This window comes from Lutjanus erythropterus, chromosome 14 (assembly GCF_056507025.1).
Source record: "Lutjanus erythropterus isolate fLutEry1 chromosome 14, fLutEry1.hap2, whole genome shotgun sequence".
NCBI classification, from domain to species: Eukaryota; Metazoa; Chordata; class Actinopteri; order Lutjaniformes; family Lutjanidae; genus Lutjanus; species Lutjanus erythropterus.
Window position 1 is genome coordinate 32,672,546 of NC_139330.1, and position 23,199 is coordinate 32,695,744.

Below are 23,199 nucleotides of genomic sequence, written 5' to 3' on the forward strand. Positions count from 1 at the left end.
TCTGCTATCTGTTTGACCGGATGCTGAGACGCAGCAGTGAACTTCCTTGTGTTTCTTGCTGTGTGCTTCTGTAGTGAGGGTAACTATCTGCTTACATTGCTCAATAGTTTTAAAGTGACAGGTTTAAAATCATGACTGTCCTCTGTGGTGTGCAACACTTATTTTGAATATTTGGATAAAGTTGTGTTAAAACAGCTTCAGGACACACTGTTCTCATCTTTCTGACTCAGAAATGTGGCCCCAAATCACATTCACTGAAGAACTACAGACTTTTATTAATGAGGTCAATATCTGCCTACATGTCACAAATGTCCAGAGTAATTTAGCTTTATACTTTTGAGTAATTTATCTATTTAGACATTGTTAGGGCTTGACCAATATTGGAGGCGATGCTGATACAGATATTAGAAAGTAAAATGCAACAAATACAATAACATCAGAGCAGAATGCTATAAGAAATTTAATTTGTCTCTAATTTCAGCGTCACACAATGACTGACATATGAATAGCAACATGTGACAAAAAATAGAAAACACACACATTTTGCTTTTTCTTTATATATTAATCTTATTTTATTTATTATTTAATTGTTTTACTTTTTTACAAATTGCATTTTTCCTTTTTTAAAATACTATAATCGAATTGAAATAATATGTACTGCTCTTCCTTATTATATCATCAGCGCTTTGACAATATTTTTTATAAGACATTCCTGCCAACAAAGCATATTGAACTGTAAAAAAGAGAACAGTAAACATATTCTGATATCAATATATCAGCCAATATTCTTTATGTGGAATATGATATATTGAATACTTAATACATACTTAAACACATATTTGTTTGCACTGATCCCTCAAAAGTGGTTAATACTTGTGACAAAGATGGAAAAAAAGAGGCTGAATATTTTGCAGTGTATATTCAATGTACCATTAAAAAAAAAATACAAAAAATGTAATGATAGCCTGCATTTATTTTATGATTAGACTTTTACACAGACAGTTTTATAGGCCCATCATGTCCTAGGTGAGGTCTGTTATTGTTCTTTTTATGAGGTGTATTTTAATTTATTTATAATATATATACATATATGACTGATATTATTATTATTTTCTATTAGTTATAATAATGCACATTTTATTTTTTGTGTGCGCTAAGAGTGAGACAGTCTCTTGATGTGTGCGTATGTATCTTATGGGTATTCTGAGTTGACATGGTGCAAATATTTTTTAATTCATGTCTAATGTCTGTGTAATATATATGTATGTATGTTATCTTGCAAGGCAGTGGTTCCCAACCTATGGTATCCTTGTTATCATTCTTAGAGCCTTTATCTTTCGTATCTGTATCTTTTCTGGTATACTTTTAATATATTTTTTGTACTTTTGTAGACTTTTGTAAATCAGATGAAGCCTTGGGGACCCTTTGTGATTTTTGCAGGGCCTGGACCCCATGTTGGGAACCAATTTTGTAAGAGGTCCTAAAAAGAAGAGAATCCATGTAGATCATCACAGACAAATTAAAGGTTTCTGTGCACTTTCAGTACAAATATCCAAGGGAGACAAGGATGTGATGAAACCAATTATCAGCTAGCCAACATCTTTGTAACAGGAAATGAACTTCATGTTTTAGTACAATTAGATATGTGTTCAGAGGAAGGACATGTAGATTATCAGACCGCACTGTGTTGTTACTCACTGTGTGGATATAGTGTGTGTGGTTTGCTGTGTGCTTGGCAATATGGATAAAATCTTATATCATACTATATGTTTACACAACATTGTACATTTTCTGGAAATTTCAATTTTCAAAGCGGATTTGAAAAGAAAAGGACAAAACAGGAAGATTCTCTGTTCATGGAAAGGTCCCTTAAACTTACAAATTCTTTAATAAAACAGCCCACATGACGGAGGAGCCACCACCACCACCACAAACCAGACATCAGCTGGGACCGCCTCTTCTCCAGCTCAGCATCACAGAGCGACCTGTGCAGCGCCAGCAAGAGTAACAAGTTTGGCAGATAAGGTTGAAATATATATATGTATATACACACATATATTTTAAAGGTACCAAACAAATAAAGGATACCAACTTCCCAAGGTTTGCAAAAGAAAACTAGGAGATAGGAATGAAAAATTTTGTAAAATTGCTAGGATGTGACTAATGGATTCAGTCAGTGTAGATGCCGTATGGCTGTTGTGTCTTTGGAAGAGGACAGCTCGGCACCCATGGCTTACAGACATGGAAAATTATCAGTAGCCATCTGACTCATGAATGCAGCAAGGAGCACATACAAAATATGGAGAAGCAGCACCACCTTGTGGAAAGCTTCAAACCAGGAGTTAATAAACCTGGAGATCAACCATTGGAAAGTGATCCTTAGGACACTGTGTGCCATTTGGCTGATCTGGACCAGGTTTTTGAGGCCTCTCAGAGCACCTCCGTGAGCCCACTTTCTGGGTCAGTTTAAACTATTGGCCCAGTTTGATCCTGTAATGAATAAGCATTTGAGAGGGATTGAAAGCAAGGTGTACAAATACCAGCATTTGAGTAAGCAAATCCAAAATAAACTCATTTAACTGGTCACACAGAAAAGAACAGATGCTATTGCTGACCAGATGAAGAGAGTGTTGATCTTGGCGTTGTTAAGAAATGTATCACCACGCTCACCGATATAAAACAATGTGCACACATCTCTTTGCCAAGAGCCAGTCATTTGTTTATCCCAGATAAACGTCTTTCTTGTCAGTCTATTTTATTTCATATCAATCATCCAGTTCCATAACTGGGCTACACATTTCTTCCAGTGAGTTTCACGTTGTATAAAAACCTACATATTTGTATGATTATTTTAGTTTTCTTTTTGTTCATACTCAATCCTCATTTTTTGCACTATTCAGCAGTGAAGAAGAGCATTTTCTTCAGATTCTTGTGGCAGTAGATCCTGCCCCCAAAAAAGTAGTTCCTACATTAAACATTATTGTGTTTTCTTTAAAATGCCCATCTCCGCTGACACCAGTAAAGTTACAACAGAGGTGATCAGAAAACACTATATCAATGAAAGCACCTGTACACTATTCACCCAGGATTTTGCACCCACACCAGCTCTGCCCACAGTCACAATGATCTGGTTCATAGTTTTAGCTCTAAAGCTATGAATATTATGGACACTATTGCTCCTATAAAGGTCAAAGTTGTCACTGGTAAGAAAAAAGCACCATGGAGGAATGCCACACTGATAAAAGCTCAAAAAAGAGAATGTATAAAAGGGCAAGGCAGTCCTTTTTCTCTGAGATTATCAACAAAAATAACAAAAATGCACAGACTTTATTCACTGTTGTTGACAGACTGACAAACCCATCAGCGTCAGTCCCTCCTGAACTGCTGTCCACCAAGGCATGCAATGACTATGCCTCTTTTCTCACAGACAAGAGTAAGATAAGATAAGACAGACAGTCAACACAGTGGCTATTTCACTATTTCACTATTTCCAGCTGAGCAACAAATTTTCCATCCTGCAGGATTTTCCTCCACTCCCAGCATCATCCCCGGGGTCTGACGGCCCCCTGTCGCCACCTTCACAGCAGTGTCCAAGTCGTTTATCCCACCTGTTGACCGTCACTCTCAACGGCATGTTCCCCCTCAGCGACCCGGTTACGTGCAGTTCACTCCTCGCTCTGGGGCCAGCTCTCAGGTACAAGCCACTGAACTGGAGAGGGCAAGCTCCCGGCGACACACCCCCTCTTCATGTGCCAGACACCAACAGTCCACTGGTCATCCTACAATCCCCTCTCCAGGTCAGACTTCCAAGCTCCCTCCTCTTGCTTCACTGATCATTTGTGACTCCATAGTAAGGAACATTAAATCCAAAACGGCTGCGCCATTCTGTTTCCCCGGTGCCACGGTCTTGGACATAGTTCGGCACATTCCAACTCTTCTCAGTAAACATCCACAAGTCAGAAATGTTGTCATCCACATCGGCACTAATGATACCACCAAACAACAGTCTGAGAATTTTAAAGCGTGATTTTAACAGTCTCTTTGAAGTCCTAAAGGGCTGCAAAAAATCAGTTTTTATCTCTGGTCCCACCCCATCCTTCAATCGAGGCATAGGGCGTTCTAGCAGGCTGCTAAGCCTCAACACTTGGCTACAGTCTGTCTGCTCCTCACACAATGTAGTTTTCATTGCTAACTTTAATTTTTTCTGGGATCGTGCATCATTTTTTAGCAGAGACGGTCTTCATCCCAGCTCACAGGGCAGTCGTGCCCTAGCTGCCTATATTTTTCATTCTGTTTTCACCGCCAAACGCACATGACTAACTACTCCTGCAGCACACCTGGACACAACACCGGTCATTGCATCCAACTCTTCTTAACTGTCAGCAACAGTGTCCACCGTGCTCACTAGCTCCACCCACTGACCTTTAAATTCATCTCCTTCAAACATTGTTTTACAAAGTTCTCATATTCCTGTTATTGTAACACATAGATCTCACAACAGAACCACGAACAACTCACACAGAAATATTAACAACCTACTAAAGATTCCGACTGTTGCTCCAACTTTGGCTCCCAGACTGAACAAGCTTAACATTGCACTTTTTAATGCAAGATCCATATCCAATAAGACTTTTATTTTAAATGATTTATCTCATCTGCAAACCTAGATTGTATGTTTTTAACAGAATCTTGGTTTCAATCGCATGATCATGGCCCTCTTGTTGAACTGTGTCCTCCAAACTATGCTTGTTTTAACCAACCCAGACTCAGTGGTCATGGTGGTGGTTTAGTGAGTGTTTTTAAGAAAACCTTAAAATGTTTTAAACTAACTTGTGAGGAATTCTCTTCATTTGAAGTTCCCACTTTTAAAGTCTGCGGCCGCCATTCGATCATCTTTGTGATAATTTACCGCCCCCCCAAAACTGCTTACCAGCTTTTTAACAGAATGTTCTGAATTTTTATCCACCCTTGTTTTAAATTTTGACAGAATTGTTCTTTGTGGTGTTTTTAACATTCATGTTGATGACTCCACTTTTTTCCACTTTTTTTAACTTTCCACATTTATGCTACTGATTTTTTAAAAATCACCTCTTCTTTTAACTTCAATCAGCACGTGTCTGGGCAAACTCATAACCGTGGTCACACACTGGACCTTGTGTTTACACTGGGTGTAGAAATATCCCCCATCAAACTCTTGGAGATGACTGTATCAGATCACAAATGTGTAGTTTTTAACTGTGAATTACCTGCCATCAGTACAGCTACACCCAGCACCTTGTCCACTCGCTTTCTTAATGAGCAAAGTATCTTAGAATTCCACACACTGTTTGGTGATCAAAGTTCACAACTGTCTGAACATCCCAATACCAATGATCTGGCCGACTGCTTCAATTCAATCTGTTTGTCTACTCTCAATACCATTGCACCTCTTAAAGTTAGGTCTAGGTCTAAGTACTTTTATTTAAAACGGTTGACCAGTTGCTAAATCCTCTCCCTCCCTGTGTCCCAGCTGAAAGGAATGCTGATTGTGTGATTTTTATCTTATTTTATTGATAGAGACAATAAGAGCCTCCATTATGACGAACATAGCTTACTTTGATAACCTTTACCCACAACGTAATGATTTATTCTATCACCCTGTCTGAACCTTTAGATAGTGTCACATATGAGAGTGTCTTCCAGCCCTCTTGATGTGATACCAACAAAGTTTTTACTTAAAATAATGGATTTTATTGGGCCCCATCATTTTAAAACTGCATGTGTGAACCCGCTTTTAAAAAAAAGTGGTCTGGACCCCTTCCTCCCTGAAAATTACAGGCCGATATCCAAGTTGCCATTTATTTCAAAAAGTTTTAGAGAAAATAGTGTCCAAGCAATTTGTATCGGCACTCGAAAATAATAAAACTTTTAAAAAATTTCAGTCTAGTTTCCAGAAGTTCCATAGCACTGAAACGGCCCTGCTTAAGGTCACAAATGACCTTTTAATGGCTGCTGACGATGGCAAATGTGCAGTTCTTGTTCTCCTGGATCTTAGCTCGGCCTTTGACACAATCGACCACAACATCCTCCTCGACAGACTGAGGCGCTGGGCAGGGATTTCAGGTACAGCACTGCAGTGGTTTTTATCTTATCTATCAAACAGTCTGTGTCTCTGTTAACAATTTCATTTCATCTTTTGCATGTATTAAATATGGTGTGCCTCAAGGGTCAGTTTTGGGGCCAATTTTATTTTCTTTATACATGCTTCCTCTTGGGCACCTTGAGATCCTCAGGCAGAGGTCTCTTGTCTGTTCCACAGGCCCGGCTGAAAACTAAAGGGGACAGGGCCTTTTCAGTCAGGGCCCCAAAGCTCTGGAACAATCTGCCTGAGGAAATTAGGTCAGCCAAGTCAGTGATCTCCTTTAAATCTCTTCTTAGAGAGGCTTTCCTGATTTTATCTAAGTTTGAACTGTTGTGCACTGTTTTTATTTCTTACCTTCCTATCTTTCACTGTACCATTTTATTTTATCTGTTTTAGCTGTTGTGTGACTCTTGATCCTGTCTGTTTTATTTTGTTGCCTTTGTGAAGCACTTTGTCAGCTCTGCCATTTTCAGATCCCTCTATAAATTATTCTGGGATTAAGAAGAAGCATATTTAAAAGCGTGCGTTTTGCTGAGTTCTGTTCACACTCTCAGAGCCAGCATTTGTAGAATAATATAAGAGCGAAGTCTGTATTAATTTTAGTTTCTACACACGTGTAGACAGGTCCAAAGGAATCAGGCCAAGAATAGATTTATATATATGAAAACCATCCAATGCGAGAGCCTGTGGACATGCAGATGAATAAATTGCGCTTCAGGCCAGGAGGAAAACATTTACTTTTTATTTTTGGGCGACGTGTCCCCAAACACAATATGCATTATATACTGTCCAAAAAAGATTTCACATTGGCATGTATCGGACAGTGTAGACGTTGATATCGGCCACATTATATATCCGTCTGCCTCTAGTTTTGTATATTCGTCCCTCAGGTTTGTGGTGAACCTTGAAAAAGATGCGGTCTGAAAATACAAGCTAGGATCATGTTGTTGATGGAATTCCCCCTCACACTTACTGGAGTTTGATTTTCATGTTATGTACATTTGTTCACAGATTACCTCTTTAAATTTGACACATTTCGTGATCTCTTTTTTATAATTTGTGTCATCTAATGAATAAGTATTTTGCCCTGAAAATTATTTTAACCCTCCATCCTCTGCACCTGACAGGAGGGAGGAGGTAAAGAATGTTGTGTTGTTACAACCTTGATGAGTGAAACAGTCCAGAAAAAAATATATGACCAAGATTTGACAAACATAACATTATATTGAGCTTTTTTTGGCCAGAATCCGAAGTATCCGTGTGCCTGTAGAACACATACTGATGTGTTTAATGTGTAATCTCTGTAAGTTGTTTTACAGCCTTACAATGTCCAAAGGTGATGCAGAGGTTAATGATCAGGTGGGTTTCACAGAGAGGCTGCAGAGCCTAAATTCACCAAAAGAGAAGTACATTGTGAAGAGAGAAGTCTGCAGGGAACAGTTTCTAATAGTGCAGCATTAAGTGCATCATTAATAGTGCAGCAAGTTTTCTAAGTAGGTGAGTAATTTTAAGTTTTCGTTGTATGGATAAGTGAAGGAAACAGTTCATGTTTTACTTCTGTAAACCCAATGCAAATCCAAATCTGTTCTTTTAGGACAGGCGGCAAAAATAGTTCTTTACAAAAACAGATACTTGAAAAAAGTAAAGGGCTGTCAAAGTTAAGGCGTTAATGCATTAGATTAATCTGGAAACAATAACGTGTTTAAAAAAATTAACACACAATTAATCGCTTCTTGTGACTTAGGTAGAGTCTGTCTGTGTATACAGTCAGTGGTCTGAATACTGGAGTTGTCACCCATCCGTTGGTTTGACCGCGTCAGTGTCAGTGACAATCAGACTAGCTGTAACTCCGTGAGTGTTTCCTATGACGGACAGCGGCCTGTCAGATGTACGGCAGCCTCAGGGGGACAATATTCTCCATTTACAATGAAGTGACCATAGGCTGTATGGATGTGACTTGTTTATGAAAGTTGAGGTGTGCAGACGGATACATAGGCATTTGTTTAATACACTGATCAAAATGTAGTGCTGATGTGAAAAAATAAACAACTATGGTGTGTTATTATTTTTCACCAATCTGTAAAATTGCATCTTTAAATTGTAATGGATTAACAGTGTTGCATCTTTCAATACTATATAAGAAAGAAGAGAAGAAAATACAAGTGATATTAGTATATATAATAAGTAGTATTTTAACTGTGATTAATCGCGATTAATCACAGAGTAGTATTGCAATTAATCGAGGTAATTTTATTAATTGTTTGACAGCCCTAGTAAAAAGTCGTCCTCTGAAGGACTTTTAGACTGAAGTGTTTCTGTACAAAGCTAACTGAACCTCACGCTTTCTTCACAGTTGAATCTTCCTCTGTCTTTTTTGTCTTACATCGTTTACGTCATCTTCATCTTCATCATTTTTCTTGTGATGTCTTCTCTATCATTTTTTTTGACTTGGTATGCTTTTTACATCGTTTTTATCTTGTGTCTTTCTGTCTCATGTCTGATATGTCTTTTTCATCTTATTGTGTCGTTACACATTTTATATCATCTTTGTCATGTTACGTCTTTAACGTACTGTTTTGTCTAGTTATGCCTTTTACATTGTTTTCAATGTCTTCTTCATCTTAGTTATGTCTTTTATGTCATTTTTTTGTGTAGTTATATGTTTTATATCATCTTCATCATGTTACGTCTTTTTCATCTTTTTTGTGTAGTTCTGTCTTTACGTCTTTTTTTGTCTTGACAGACAAACTACGTTTTATATCATCTTCATCATGTTATGTCTGGTACGTGCAGTTTTTTTGCCTAGTTAGGCTTTTTACATAATGTTACATCATTTTCATCTTTGTGGTCTGGTTATGTCTTTTACATCGTTTTTTGTCTAGTTACACACTTTATATAATTTTCGCCTTTTTCATTGTCTTCAACATGTTGTCTTTTTCATCTTATTTGTCTTATTAAGTCTTTTACATCATTTTTTTGCCTCATTATGTCTTTTTCATCTTTTTTGTCTTGTTACATCTTTTAGGTTATTTTTTGTCTAGCTAAACATTTTATATTATTTTCATCACGTCTTTAATTAATTTTTGTCTTGTTATTTTTTTATATTGTTTTTGTCTTGTCACACAGTATTATGTTGCTTCATCTTATTAAATCTCTTTTGTTGTTTTCGCCTTGTTACATCTTATTATGTCTTTTACATTGTATTTGTCTTGTTACGTCTGTCATGCATGATATGCACTGATGGGTGCACCAAGGAATCATATTTTCTATGTGTTATTCTTTGGTTTATTTAGGTCTTGATGTTGGGAAGGCAGCGCATATTGATGCAGTATAAAAATAATCAATAATTCCCCTCAAATACATTAAAACTAAAGTAATAAGCCTGTTTTGAAAATGTAAGTAAGTATGTATGTGCTCATTAAGTATAAAGTGCAGATATTTGTGTTAAATGTAAGGAGTAAAATAACAACAAATTAAATACTCCACTAAAGTACAGATACTAGAAATATCTAAGTACAGTAACAAAGTATTTGTACTACCACCTCTGTTTTAGGAGCCATATGAACTATGAAGATGAAGTTTGAGAATATCCTGGAGGAAATCAATGGTTTTGGGCCTTTCCAGTTCGCCATCATCTTCCTGCTGTGCACCCCTCGAATAGTTTTGCCCGGTCACTTCCTGCTGATGAACTTCATCGCCGAGGTGCCTCCTCACCACTGTGACATCAGCACCCTGGATGATGGAGGACTCTTAAGGAATTTAACTCAGGAGCAGAAACTGACCGTCAGCCTTCCTGTACAAGAGGACGGGCACCCAAAATCCTGTGAGATGTTTGCAGAGCCTCAGTTTCAGCTCTTAGCCAGCGGCGCCGACAGCACTGACCTGCCAACGGTTCGGTGTCAGAGTGGGTGGGTTTATGAAAACTCCACCGTCACTTCCACCATGGCAACAGAGGTACAACAACTGACTTATTCAAAGTAGATTAAGACTAGAAGTACTGGAATTCCTTAACTTATAAAGCTGCTCTAAGTGGTCATTTTGACTGGTTAAATTCCAAAATAATAAATAATCCATAATAAGAGATTAATGCATTTATTCTGTTAGGATATCTTTGAAGAAAGACACAAAATAAATGTACATTTTTTAAAGTTTAATTATGTCATCCATTCTTGAGAATTGGGACAAAGTATGTCCTACCAAAAACACACTTTATTAAGAACACATTAACATCAACAGTCTAATTCCTTAATTTTGGTGAAAATGGATCTATATATATTAAATATGTCTAATTTATTAAATGTTTTGGTTGCTTCAATTTTTTCATTTCTAAAATTGTTCTATGCCAGAAAACACAACTTCAAACAATTTAAAAATGTGTTAAAAGCCTTTAAAATCTAAAACCTATTGATTGTGTAGGTATAAAAATGTATTATTATCATTGTCTTTGCTTTAAAATCGATTTATTTAATGAAAAGTTGTCAGATTTTTTACAAAAATGTGATTTAATCAGGCATAAAAAGGGTTAGCTATACACTAAGGACCCCTGTCTCACTTCCTGGTTTAAAAAATAGGCGGGAATACTGCTCAAGCACTGGTTAAATTTCTATTTTTCGACAAATTCATTAAATTAATATTGCTATCAGATGTGTCTGAACCATAAGACGATACACTTGCAGTTTAACCACATGTTTGCGTAGCATTAATTTCTGAGGACGCGCACAACCATTGTTCCAAATGCACGAGGCAGCCATGGTGTGTAGGGATGTGTAGGATATGCAAACATGTAGTTAGAAGCAAGTATATCTCTGTGGCCCTTATAAATCAAAGAAAAAATAAGAATTTTGGTTAAAAAATGTGATTTCTATTAGCATTAAGAGAACATCACCTATGTAGGAAAAAAATGGACCTAAACAGATAATCGAAGTGCGTTTTCTCTGCTGTCTGCTTTTTCAGTGGGACCTGGTCTGTGATAGAAAAAGCCTGACAAAAACCACAAGCACAATCTTCTTTTTAGGAGTGATGACGGGGGCCCTAGCTGTTGGACACTTCTCTGATAAGTATGTGTATGAAAAGTATGTCTCTAACATTTTCATGATGAAGTGAACATCCAGCAGCGTCTCTCAGTGGTGATTTTAATGTTAAGATTTTAAATATCCCAAATGTTAATGAAAAAAGCAAAGTATTATGATATCTGTGATGGATCCGAATTTAAAAATGTTGTCAAAAGTTTTGCATCTTCACAACAGTCTCTTCAATCTGAGTACAAATAACACAAGTTTAAAATTTCAGATTGTGTGCAGTGTGCATAAGTCGATTTTTGTGTGCAGGTGAAATGCCAATCCTCCCCATTAACTTCTGTAGAGTCCAACACATCCTCATTCCTTAACAACAGAAGAGGTTGATTGTTACTGGACCTCAACTATGTCACGTAGGTTACGTGACATCACACATGTGACATTACACACCTTATTTACGTTGTAAAACATTCACAGATTCATAAGGTTTAGGCACAAAAACTACTTATTAGAGTAAGAAACAGAATGTTTAGGGCATAAAACTACTGGTTTAAGAGGGTTAAAATAACCACGTAATGCATCACGTGACAGAAGTGTCATCATTTGTGTGACAGAAATGGCGCCACGTCCGTAACAAAATTAAGTTACTCAGAACTTTCAATAACTATGTTTACTTTTTTCTCCACACAGGACTCAAACCCTGGTCTCCTGGGTGAAAGTCCTGTGCTTGTTTGATCCTTTGAGCCATGCATCCACTCCACCTCCTCCAAACGTGTACTTTGTCACTCTGTATACTTTTCCTGTCATGTTTACTACATCCATGAGGGGCGCTACCTAACAAAAAAACAGACATATCAGCTGGAATAAGCTGATTTCACTTATGACCAACATTCACGTGAGGATGGGCCAGTAGAAACCAGATCTAGTCAGGTTACCTTTCAGAATCAGAATCGGGAATACTTTATTGATCTCTGCGGGGATATTGCTCACGTTACAGGTGCCCGTAACAAGAATAGAAAAGACGTATTGTATAGTGCAATTAGAAGAGAAAATCTAAAAATTATAGCAACATGTTTAATAATATGTAGAGTAAACTATGAAATATACACAGAGACAAAATGACAAAAATAGATAATAAACAGAATATATATGGTAGGGTATGTGCTTTGCTTTCTGAACAATGATATACTGATATTATACAGTTATTATACATACAGTATATACTGTAATAGATTAGAAGTAGAGATACAGAATGGAAATAAGGAAAATTAAAGATTATGTACATAATGTGCATCATAATACAAAAATATGTTTATATAACAGTGTAAAAAGAAATGCTGTATGACAGTAGAGTTATTGCACAAGTGGAGTTATTGCACAGAGTAATTGTGCTGTTAGCTTATTGCACAAGATTATTGTATTCAGTCAGCAGTGACTCCAGTATAAATATGTAATAATACATGGGTTAAAGTTGTTGACAGGGGTGAAACAGTCCAAGGGCCACTCAGAGGGAGGAGTTGTACAGTTTGATGATCACAGGCAGGAATGACTTCCTGTGGCGTTCATTAGTGCATCTTGGTGGGATGAGTCCATAGATAGTCCGTAGCTTAGACAGCATCCTCCTCTCTGACACTACCGTCAGAGTCACACTCCTTTCCCACAACATCACTGACCTTGCGGATTGGTTTGTTGATTCTGTTGGCATCCATCACCATCACCCAGCACACAACAGCGTAGAGAATAGCACTGACCTCCACAGACACATAGAAGATCCTGAGTCCGGCAGATGTTGAGGGACCTCAGTCGGCTCTGGCCCTTCCTGCAGAGAGCGTCAGTGTTCTTTTCCCAGTCCAGTTTATTGTCGGTCTGTACCCCCAGGTACTTATAATCCTCTACACATTGACCTCCTGGATGGAAACAGGGGTCACCAATGCCATGGTCATCCTCAGGTCCACACTTCCTTTGTCATTGCCACATAGATGGTTCTGCTCGCACCATGAGACAAAGATGTCCACAGCAGCCCTGTATTCATCTTCATCATCCTTGCTGATGCATCCAACTATCACAGAGTCATCAGAAAACCTCTGAAGATGGCAGGTCTCTGTGCAATAGTTGAAGTCTGTGGTGTAGAGAGTGAACAGGAAGGGAAAGAGAACAGTCCCCTGCGGGGCCCCGGTGATGCTGACCACTCTGTCTGACACACAGTGTTGCAAGCGCACATACTGTGGACTGCCAGTCAGGTAGTCAACAATCCAGGACGGGGGGGCCATCCACCTGCATTGCTGTCAGCTTGTCACAGACTAGAGCTGGACGGATGGTGCTGAACACACTTGAGAAGTCAAAAAACATAACCCTCACAGTGCTTGCTGGCTTGTCCAGGCGGGCATAGACACAGTCGAGCAGGTAGATGATGGCATCCTCAATTCCAAGTTGGGGCTGATAGGCGAACTGGTGGGGGTCCAGGAGTGGCTTGACCATGGGCTGGAGGTGCTCCAGGATGAGTCTTTCCAGGGTGTTCATGATGTGGGAGGTCAATGCCACCAGTGCCAAAGATGCCACATCCCAGTGGCTCCATGTTGTAACAAAATTAAACATGTGGTCGATATCATAGAACGGTCGCACTTTGGTTTGGTTAAGGCAACAAAAATACTTGGTGAAGTTTGGGAAAAGATCAGTAAAATCAGTACATTACATTACCGAAGTCACATAAAGTACGTAACATGAAGTTACATTAAACTTTAAGTGACATTGACTTTTGCTTGCACATGAGGCACAAACCACAGCCTCCTGGGTGAAAGTCTAGGGCTTGATTCATCCATCCATCCATCTGCCCCACCTCCTCCATCCCTGAATATTTTTTAATGAGAAGGACTGGTGTATCACCTGTACAACAAATTGGACTTTGGTACACGTGCTGCATGCAGTTGATCTTTCCTAAGTCCCACTCCTTTTGCTCTGTGCTCCAATAACAGTTGAGTGAGCTTGATGCCTGGTGGAACCTCAGGTCACTGCACAAGCTTGTTAATGGTTAATGATTAATTATTAATCAATCAATCACAGCTAAGAATGTGATCAATTAAAAATGTATTAATCAGTATTTAATCAAGAGTCTAGAAATGGCATTTTATCTTATAAACTTTTAATGATTAATCAGTTAAGGAAAACGCGCAAAATTTGTAACCATAGTTTGGAGAGGTGACCATCACCACTGAGCAGAACAGCACAGGAGAAGTTTAGAAGGAAAATTTGGAGAAACAGAAATCCCTTTAATTGAATATCTGCTATTGATGGTGCATTTAACATCAGCATCGTTTTAAAAGCAACTAATACTCTGAGTAGTTTTTGAGAGGAATACTTTGCACTTTTACTTAGGTATTTTTCCAACACCAGTACTTTTACTTGTAATTGAGTAATATTTTAGTAATGTAACAGTACTTGTACTTGAATACAGATATTGAGTACTACTACTAGTACGATTAACTAGTTTGATAGTTAGCATTTTACTACAGAAACGAAATAGCTAAAGACTTATGTTGATTAGCTAGCTAGTTAGCAATGTTTTGCTAACATTAGCTTACGTAAGAGTTGGTTTTCTTTTCAATAAACAAGACTAGCAAATAGCATATTTAAGTACAGGACACAGGAAAGAAGAGAGGTGACCGAGGTTCCAAAGTAGACAGAAATTAGGAAAGGTCAATATAAAAGTCTAAAGGTGTGTTATCTATACACAGATTGAATATAATCCTGATTTTCATGTTTATTTAAGTGTCTTAAAAGTACTTTACGTTCATATTTCCAGGTACGGGAGGAGAAGCACTATATTGGCCTCTTACATCATGTCGATTGTGTTTGGCTTCTCCAGTGCATTTGCAAACTCCTACGTTCTGTTTGCAGTGCTGAGATTTCTAACCGGGTTTGGACTGACGGGGATCTCCATCAACTCAATAGTTCTAAGTAAGTTGATAAGTTTGCTGTATTGGCTTTAAAGTTGATAACATGCCAGGCTGTGTTCACGGCTTGTTTTCCCTGCCCCCAAAGGGCCAAAAAGGAGTTTAGGATTTGTGGAAAGCCAGACCGGCACTTACATAATTTTCTCTGATGCCATATATGAGGAAAGTTCTCTAAGCCGCATGGATACAGTGGGAGGATCTGAGCACTTATTACCTGCAATCATGGTCAGTTTGATTAACCTCACCTTCTTTTGGCAAGAGGAATGTCAGATGTGTCGCCTAGTAATGCTAGTTTAGGGGAACAGGGGATCTCTAACCCATTAATCTTCTTAAGGGTCTCACATATTGAGCTCCAGTATTAGTTTAATGTATTGCATTTCCAAAACATGTGTTTAAGGTAGCCTGTCTCTATTTTGCATCTAGGGCAAAGGTCTGAGATTGATTCGTTTATCTTGTGGGGTCTCTCTGGTGTAAATTAGGTTCTGTGGATAATGTTAAATTGCTAAAGTTTATGGCGGCTGTTATATGAAAAGGTTAGTGCCCTCTCAAATAGTGATTTCCAGTCGCTGTCTTCATAAGTATACTTGAGATCTTTCCCCTATTTTGTCCTTGTGGGTAGGGGTTTAGTCTCTTTGATGGCCAAATTCCTATTATATGTTAAGGATAAAATGTCTCTGGGGTCTCTGACATCTTTCAGTATGTCATCAATCTATTTAAAATATTTTTATCTTTTTAGTGTCTTACCTGTAAATATTCAGTAGTCAGAACTCAGTAGTAGTAGAACTGTTCAAGGGACATACACATAGTATGTTATTCTCATAAAGGTCACTAAATTTCTTAATTCCCTGATTGTGCCACAACTTGGTTATGCCATCTCTAAGTACACTTGGTAAGGCAGCGTTGGTGTGGAATGGAGTATTACTGTGTAGTGCAATAACAGTGTTAAGATGTGTCTGGATGGCAAACCAGAATCTAGATGTGTGTTTAATAAATTGATTATTGGTGCCATTCTTCAGAGTACGGTACGACTAGATAAAAGGGATGCCAGCCAATGGCTCTATTCATTTCCAAGTAGGGGAACTAACTAGCTTTGTTTGTCTGAACCATAAAGCCCTCGACTCAGGAGCCCAGTAATATAACTGAAAATCAGGAAGTTTCAGTCCTCCATACTGGGGGGTATAGTTAAGAGTCTTGATTTTAATCATAGGGACCTTCCTCCTCCAGATAAATGATGATATCAACCTTTGCAGTTTCTTGAAAAAGTTTTTATGTATGGTTATGGGAAGGGTTTGAAACAAATAAAGACTAGTAGGACACACATCTTAATGCACTTTACTCGACTAATCAGAGACTCTGGTAGTAGCATCTACCTATCTAGGTCCTTCTCCACTTTTTTAAGCAGTGCATCATAATTTAGTGAGAATTTTTTTTCTAATTTATTAGGAATCTTTAAACCTGAATACACCATGAATTGGGAGTTCCACCAGAATGGTTAATTAGGCTGCCACTCAGGCAGGGAGCTGAGGGGCATGGCCTCACTTTCTTGCACATTAACCTTTTACCCATATATCACATATTTAGATAAGAGTCCTGTGTAAGCAGGCACGGATGAGTCTAGGTTAGTGAAGTATAAGATTATGTCAACCACATACAAAGAAATAACATGGTTCTCACCCCCTACTGTAACCCCAGAGATAGAGGAGAGTGACCTCACCGTAATTGCCAGGGTTCAATTGCGAATCAGTATCACAAAATTGTAAAATTAATATTTCATAAAACAAAATGCTTGAAACATTATTATTCATGTGTTTTATCTTTTTTTTTTTTTTTTTTGCCCTTGCAGGCATTGAGTGGGTCGACATACGTCATAGGGCGTTTATTGGTGTGATTGGCAGCCTGGCCTGGTCTGTGGGGAACATGCTGCTGGCTGGATTTGCCTTCTTGGTGAACGATTGGCGCCTACTGATCATAACTGTTACAGCCCCTCTAGGATTGGCAATTTTGACCTGGTGGTAAGTGGCCTCTGACTAAGTTCAGTGCATCCAAATAAATACATATTTAATTTAAATCTGAACAAATGACAATGTCTTTCCAAATGACTCCCTTATGAAAACGAGACACATTATGGTTTACTTATTACTGAATTCATGATTTTCATGTATTGGAAAATGTATTTCATCACTGAAAATTTCCCCAAATCAATTTAGAGGTTATGGAAGTTGTACGGTTTTTCATGTACGCTCATTGTTAATTATTTGGAATTTGATTGCAGGTGGCTTCCTGAATCTGCCCGATGGCTTTTAGCCAAGGGTAAAGTAGAAACAGCCCAGGTTTACCTTGAGAAATGTGCAAAGTTCAACAAAAGACCAAAACTGTCATCCAAGTTAAAACTGGAGGTTAGTTTGTATTTTAATGTAATTCTATGATTTTTTTAATGATCCTGATGTCATATTTTTTCCATCAGGAAAACTGGTGCAGCATCCATCTGTCAGGTCTGAAGGGTGAGGATGACTTGATGTGTTGCCAGAGTGTCTTCTTTCCTACTACCACTAGAGGGAGACAGAGTCCTATGTACAGTTTCTTTATTTAATTGGAGTCAGAGCTGTTTCAGCAACCAAAATTCACAGTCCTCTTCAGGAGCAAAACACATACCCGCCTCAATGTTCTGTGTCCTTTCTGTTGCTGACTTTCTGCCTCAGTTCAGCAAGAAACACATGGAGAAATGCTGCAACTTTGGAAGATGACTAAAAATTTTGAAACATAAAATAGAAAACATAATCTCAGACATAAACTCAGTCAAACATTGCATCATAGGAAATGTTGTCTGTCATTATAATATTTAACCTACAACAACAAGAACAAACAAGAGTGGAGAGCAACACACACTAGATTATCAAGGTCTTAAGACTTTGCTGACCTCATATAAGGTGGATCTGGTTAACCTGCTGGGAGCAATTTTTAAGAGTATAGAACCGGTAATTTCCCTTTTGCCAGTAGGTGGTGCTATGCCTATGAGTCATACACCCCTACTTCTGGCGCTTTTGCTGGTATCATACTCGCCTTCAAACTCTGTCTTAATTTTGATTTCCACATACCTGTGAAGTTTCATGACACCTTCTTGCATGGTTGTGACACTATCACATTACCAAAATCTGTCCAGACAGTAATTTAATTACATATTTTTTTCAGTAACTGTAACAGATTAAAATGACATTTATTTTGTAACTAGTTACTTCCCAATACTAGTAAGCAAGCCTTATATTAGTCAAAGGAGTCAAAAGGAGTTACAGGTTACATATAGATTTTATATAAGTTTTTCAGAAATAATGAGTAGTTACAACCCTAAGATGGCCTCGAGCATAGAGTCATAAATATGCACCAAAAAATCAGGTAGATGGGTCCAGTAGTTAGTGAGATTAGCTGCGGACAAGTTGCAAGTCATGCACATATGCACACACACTCACACACACGGTATATATAACTCTGTCAGTGTTCATATGGGCATGTAAGAATTGCTTAATGATTGACATGTAAAAATGTAAACCTGTTACCTCCTAACATGACCCCTCTGCCTCTGCACAGACACTCTCCAACATACAAATGGAAAAGCAGGACAAAAACTACACTTACCCTCATCTCGTCAAGACCCCGAAAATGAGACGGTTAACTTTACTGACAGGGACTGTGTGGTGGGTGTCACCTCCAAACATACCTACAAATAAAAAGAAACTGAAATGATCCCTGATGATTCCAGCAGTACCAAATAAATAAAAGTAAAAATAAAAATATTTGCATTTTAAATTTCAATGTGGTTAAATATGGAATATATCCTGAAATGATTTGTTGATCATTGTTCAGGTTTGGCGTGGCCTTGACGTATTACGGAATCAGCTTGAACATCAGTGGATTTGGTTTGAACATGTACCTCACACACTTCATCTACGCAGCCATTGAAGTCCCTGCCAAGCTGATGATCTATTGCCTTTTCAACATCATCGGACGCAGGAAGTGCCAAGTTGGAACACTGTTACTGACAGGAACCTGCATCGCCATTAACATCTTTCTGCCAAAAGGTTGTGACGCTCATATTTCTTTAAACACAAATTTCTGTCAGACTGTTACACTTGCCCCATTGGATGGGGCATTTGGGCAATTTTATTACACCTCAGAGTAATCACATTGCAACTGCTATTGTTCTGTCATATATCATTCAAGGAAAAAGGTTACTTCAATTTTTGCAGAACACTAAGCAGCCATTAGAGTGGAACCTAGATTTGTATCTTTTTTAACTGAGTTAAAAGTAATTTAACTTTTAAATTTAGTGAAATATGTTCATTTTGTCACAGAAGTATGTCAACATAGACAAACACGGTGCTTGCTTTGGCTCAGGGGAAACTGAACCACAGTTCTACAGTTTCCCTCTCTCTTGCAGCCATGATAAAATCTCATATGCTAGCTAGCAACACCTATATTAGCATAGTTTGTTAATGTAATTTTTAAACCGGAGATAAAATTGATCTAACTTTGAATTTGAAGTCTTCTAAACTTAAGACAGCAGGGGGAAAATAATATATATGCAAATCCTTCAAAGTCAGGGAATGAGTGTGTTACAATGGCCCCTGGTCTCCCCTACACAAGGTTATCAGTCCCTCACTGAGCTTTGAAAACAGTCTTTTAAGGCTCTTGATTTGACGTGCACACATTCTGCCATGATATCAACAGATCGTTGCTGTAATAGAGCATATGCATGCTGAGCCAGAAGGTACCCCAATAGTTAGGTTGTAAAATGAATCAGCATCTTTTTTTTCAGGTTGATTGAATGTTTTACACACTTATCTAACTTTACATTGAATATTCTGTACTTGTTCTTTGTAGGTCTGTGGCACATGCGTGCTGTTGTTGCCATTGTTGGAAAAGGCCTATCAGAAGCTTCCTTCACGACTATCTTCCTGTACACAACAGAGCTTTACCCCACAGTCCTCAGGTCGGTCACTGTCATACAGTTTCATTAAAGCTGCTACAATGACAAGGTTTTACTTACCCTGCTGGACTATAAAATGAAGAAAGTGGGTAAAATATTATCGTAATCGTAGTATAATCACAATTATCATCATAATTTAAAGGCCCAGTGCGTGAGTGAGGCGCTGTTTATTTCTGACAGTAAAGAGGTACAAAACAAAATTCTCTGTGATTTGTGACCATATAACTCAAGCCCCTTTACCATGGAGTGCAACAACAAAGGGACATGTTGCGTTGAAAACAGTACGTTAAAACACAGAAAACATACCTGAGAGCAAAGAGGTAAAAAACAAAATCCTCCGTCAGTTGTGACCATATAACTCGAGCACCTACAGAAATGTAATGACACTACACAATAAGTTTAAGCTAGCAAGCAGTGCTAAAACACAGAAATTACCAAGACCACAATGTGGATCCCACAATCAGTACGTTCAGTGTTGCTCTCAGTCCAAATCAGCCCAGCAGTTCACTTCAGCTCACTTCAGTTCCAATAGCTCGACACAGAGGAGAAAAAAAAAAAAAAACATCCTGTCACCATCCTCTGGCTCTGGTGGCACAAACATGTTTGGACATGGCCAATAAGGCTGTTAGACGCTGTTTGCCATCTGTTTCAGATTGTTTTCAGGTTGTAGTGGTGTTTGACACTGAAACAGCAGAGCAGACCCACCTCTGGTGTTTCAGAGCAGAGAAAAATGCTCATTTTTTCATGCTTTTGAGAGCTAATTTTATATACATGTATATATACATATATATATATATATATATATATATATATATATATATATATATATATATATATATATTATTATTATTATTATTTTAATCAGTCAAAATTGGCTGGGTGGTTAATAACATGCTTCTGTGGTATGACAAACTCAGTGCACACATTTATGGTTGCTTTTAGTAAATGGGAGCCTGTCTGGAGGATGATTTACCAACAGCTATGGCCCAGTTGATTTGCAGGCAGAGAGTGTTACACAGTGACTGGATGACTCATTTATTAACTAAAAGGCTTATGATTTACCTTCTTTCTCACCAGGCAAAATGGTCTGGGCTACACGGGCTTCATAGGTCGTCTGGGCGTGGCGGTGGCTCCGCTCATCCTGCTGCTGGAGGGCGTGTGGACTCTTCTTCCTCAGATCATCATCTGCTCTGTGGCCGTCATCTCTGGCCTGGTGTCTCTGCTGCTCCCAGAGACGATGAATGTGAGGCTGCCAGAGACTATTGACGACATTGAAAAGCCGAGGTTGGTATATTGATTCATAAAAGCCACAACGGGGTTCAAAGTTAATGTTTTTTTTTTTTCCACTTGCCTGGTCAGAAATCTACTTGCACAGTGTTAATTTTTACTTGCCCCTGTAGGAATTATTTTATTTATTAGCGGTTATAAAATAACAACAAAGACTAAAGTTATGTTTCATGTTTAATCAGCTGCAACATCTGTAAAATATTAGAAAATAGTGAAACATGTCCATCACAGTTTCTCCAAGGTTTTGTCAGTCCAAAACCCAAAGTTTAATATGATAATAAATGGAGAAAAACAGGAAACCTCCATAATTCAGAGGCAGAAAACAGCATTTTTGCATTAAAAATGACTTTAACCACAAACCATCCATCATTAGTCAAAATAGTTTAGTCTTATTTACAACAGTCAGGTGAGTGAATTGCTAGATTTACTTACCTGACGTGACATTTTACTTGCTCCACACAAGTGGGCACGCCTTATTGCTAAGCCCTGAACAACAGTAAGTGAAATGTCTTTGGCACAACTTTGGTGCCATCTAGTGGTAGTATCAAGAATGACAGAGAAGCAGAAATAAATGCTCATTTTCAAACAGAAAAACATGGCTCATCCTGTTTTTTTCTTGATTATACATGATTTACAAAGTGATACAGCATTGTCATTATATTATATTTATCAAAAAATAACTTTTGTAATAATTGCCAGTCCAAAACAAATGATAATTTCCACCTTTGGACAGCTTTTAATATTACATGTTTGTCTACCAGAGTGAGAAGTGTGTTGTTTCAAAGGCTACAGTTGTGTGTGTTGTGTTGGACTGCGTTATATTGTGAGATATATTGTTTTGCTTCATTTCAGAAGAGGTGACGTCTCCTCTCACTCCATGGAGTCTTCAGGCGTTTCCCTGGAATTAAAGAGCAAAACTGGCACTGAAGAGATAAAGTGAAACAAGGACTTGTGCTCATAAAGTGAGCACACTGTTGTCATGTTTGCAATATGTCTGTAACAAAACTCAGGTCAAAATCTTTGAGTGTTTGTGTGGTTTGTAAAAATAAAGATGCACACTTTTCTGTCTGAGAAAACCTTTCCTGTGCATGGAGTCAGCGTTCCATTAACTGTATTAGATGTTCCATGGTGTGTTCCACATTTCATGGCACTGCCCTACTGAGTCACATTAAAATTGCGGCCAGTCAGTCCAGGAAAATCAATATCAGCCAATACGTCAGGCCCTCCGGATATTTGCAGTCTTGCAATCTCATGAACTGATGCAGCTGATTCAATCAATCTCTGCTACATTTCAAGTTACAAAGTTACAGTTAACATGAAGTAACAGTACATAAGTACGTAAATACAGTACAGGAGCAAGAAAATCTGAGTGGAATAAAATATATGAGCATGTTCAAATAAAGTGCATGTAGCAGGGTAACAAGAAAAAACAAGACTTGTGAATGTGCAGTTTTAGTATTTGCATTTCCACTGAAAAAAACACATTAAGTAACTAGAAGAGGTCAGTCAGGACAGTGCAGATCTCTGCCAGGCAACACATGGTGAAGCACTTACTGCAATGCCACCACTAGTAGCAGATGCAACCAGCAGATATATGAAAAGTGTTTTATATAGTGTAGTCACAGTTTCTCTTTGAGATCTGTAGGATAGTATAATGATATTGTAACTAAGTGTCCTGGATTCGCCTAAGAAAAAACTTATCAGTTTGAACATTGTAATTTAGCATTTTCCTACGCTGACTGTCTTGGCGGAGTGAAAAGACGAGGGGGGGTGGGGGGGCGGTGGTGGTACATAATGAAAAGCGTTACCAGAAAACTAAAAATAAACAACAGCATTGCTACTTAT

General features: G+C 38.2%; 1 protein-coding gene and 1 pseudogene across 1 annotated transcript; one reads left to right on the forward strand and one right to left on the reverse strand.

Annotated features, from left to right (window-relative positions):
• Positions 1–7,482: 7,482 nt before the first annotated feature.
• Positions 7,483–22,430, forward strand: LOC146315757 (solute carrier family 22 member 7-like). Its single transcript, XM_084736176.1, has 11 exons — positions 7,483–7,618; positions 9,675–10,075; positions 11,075–11,178; positions 14,936–15,090; positions 16,930–17,098; positions 17,359–17,482; positions 18,669–18,775; positions 18,945–19,159; positions 19,962–20,070; positions 21,145–21,351; positions 22,207–22,430. Exons 2-11 carry the CDS (start codon positions 9,689–9,691, stop codon positions 22,292–22,294), a joined length of 1,665 nt encoding a protein of 554 aa, XP_084592302.1. The 5' UTR covers positions 7,483–7,618; positions 9,675–9,688; the 3' UTR covers positions 22,295–22,430.
• Positions 12,744–13,675, reverse strand: LOC146315758 (uncharacterized; annotated as a pseudogene).
• Positions 22,431–23,199: the final 769 nt, after the last annotated feature.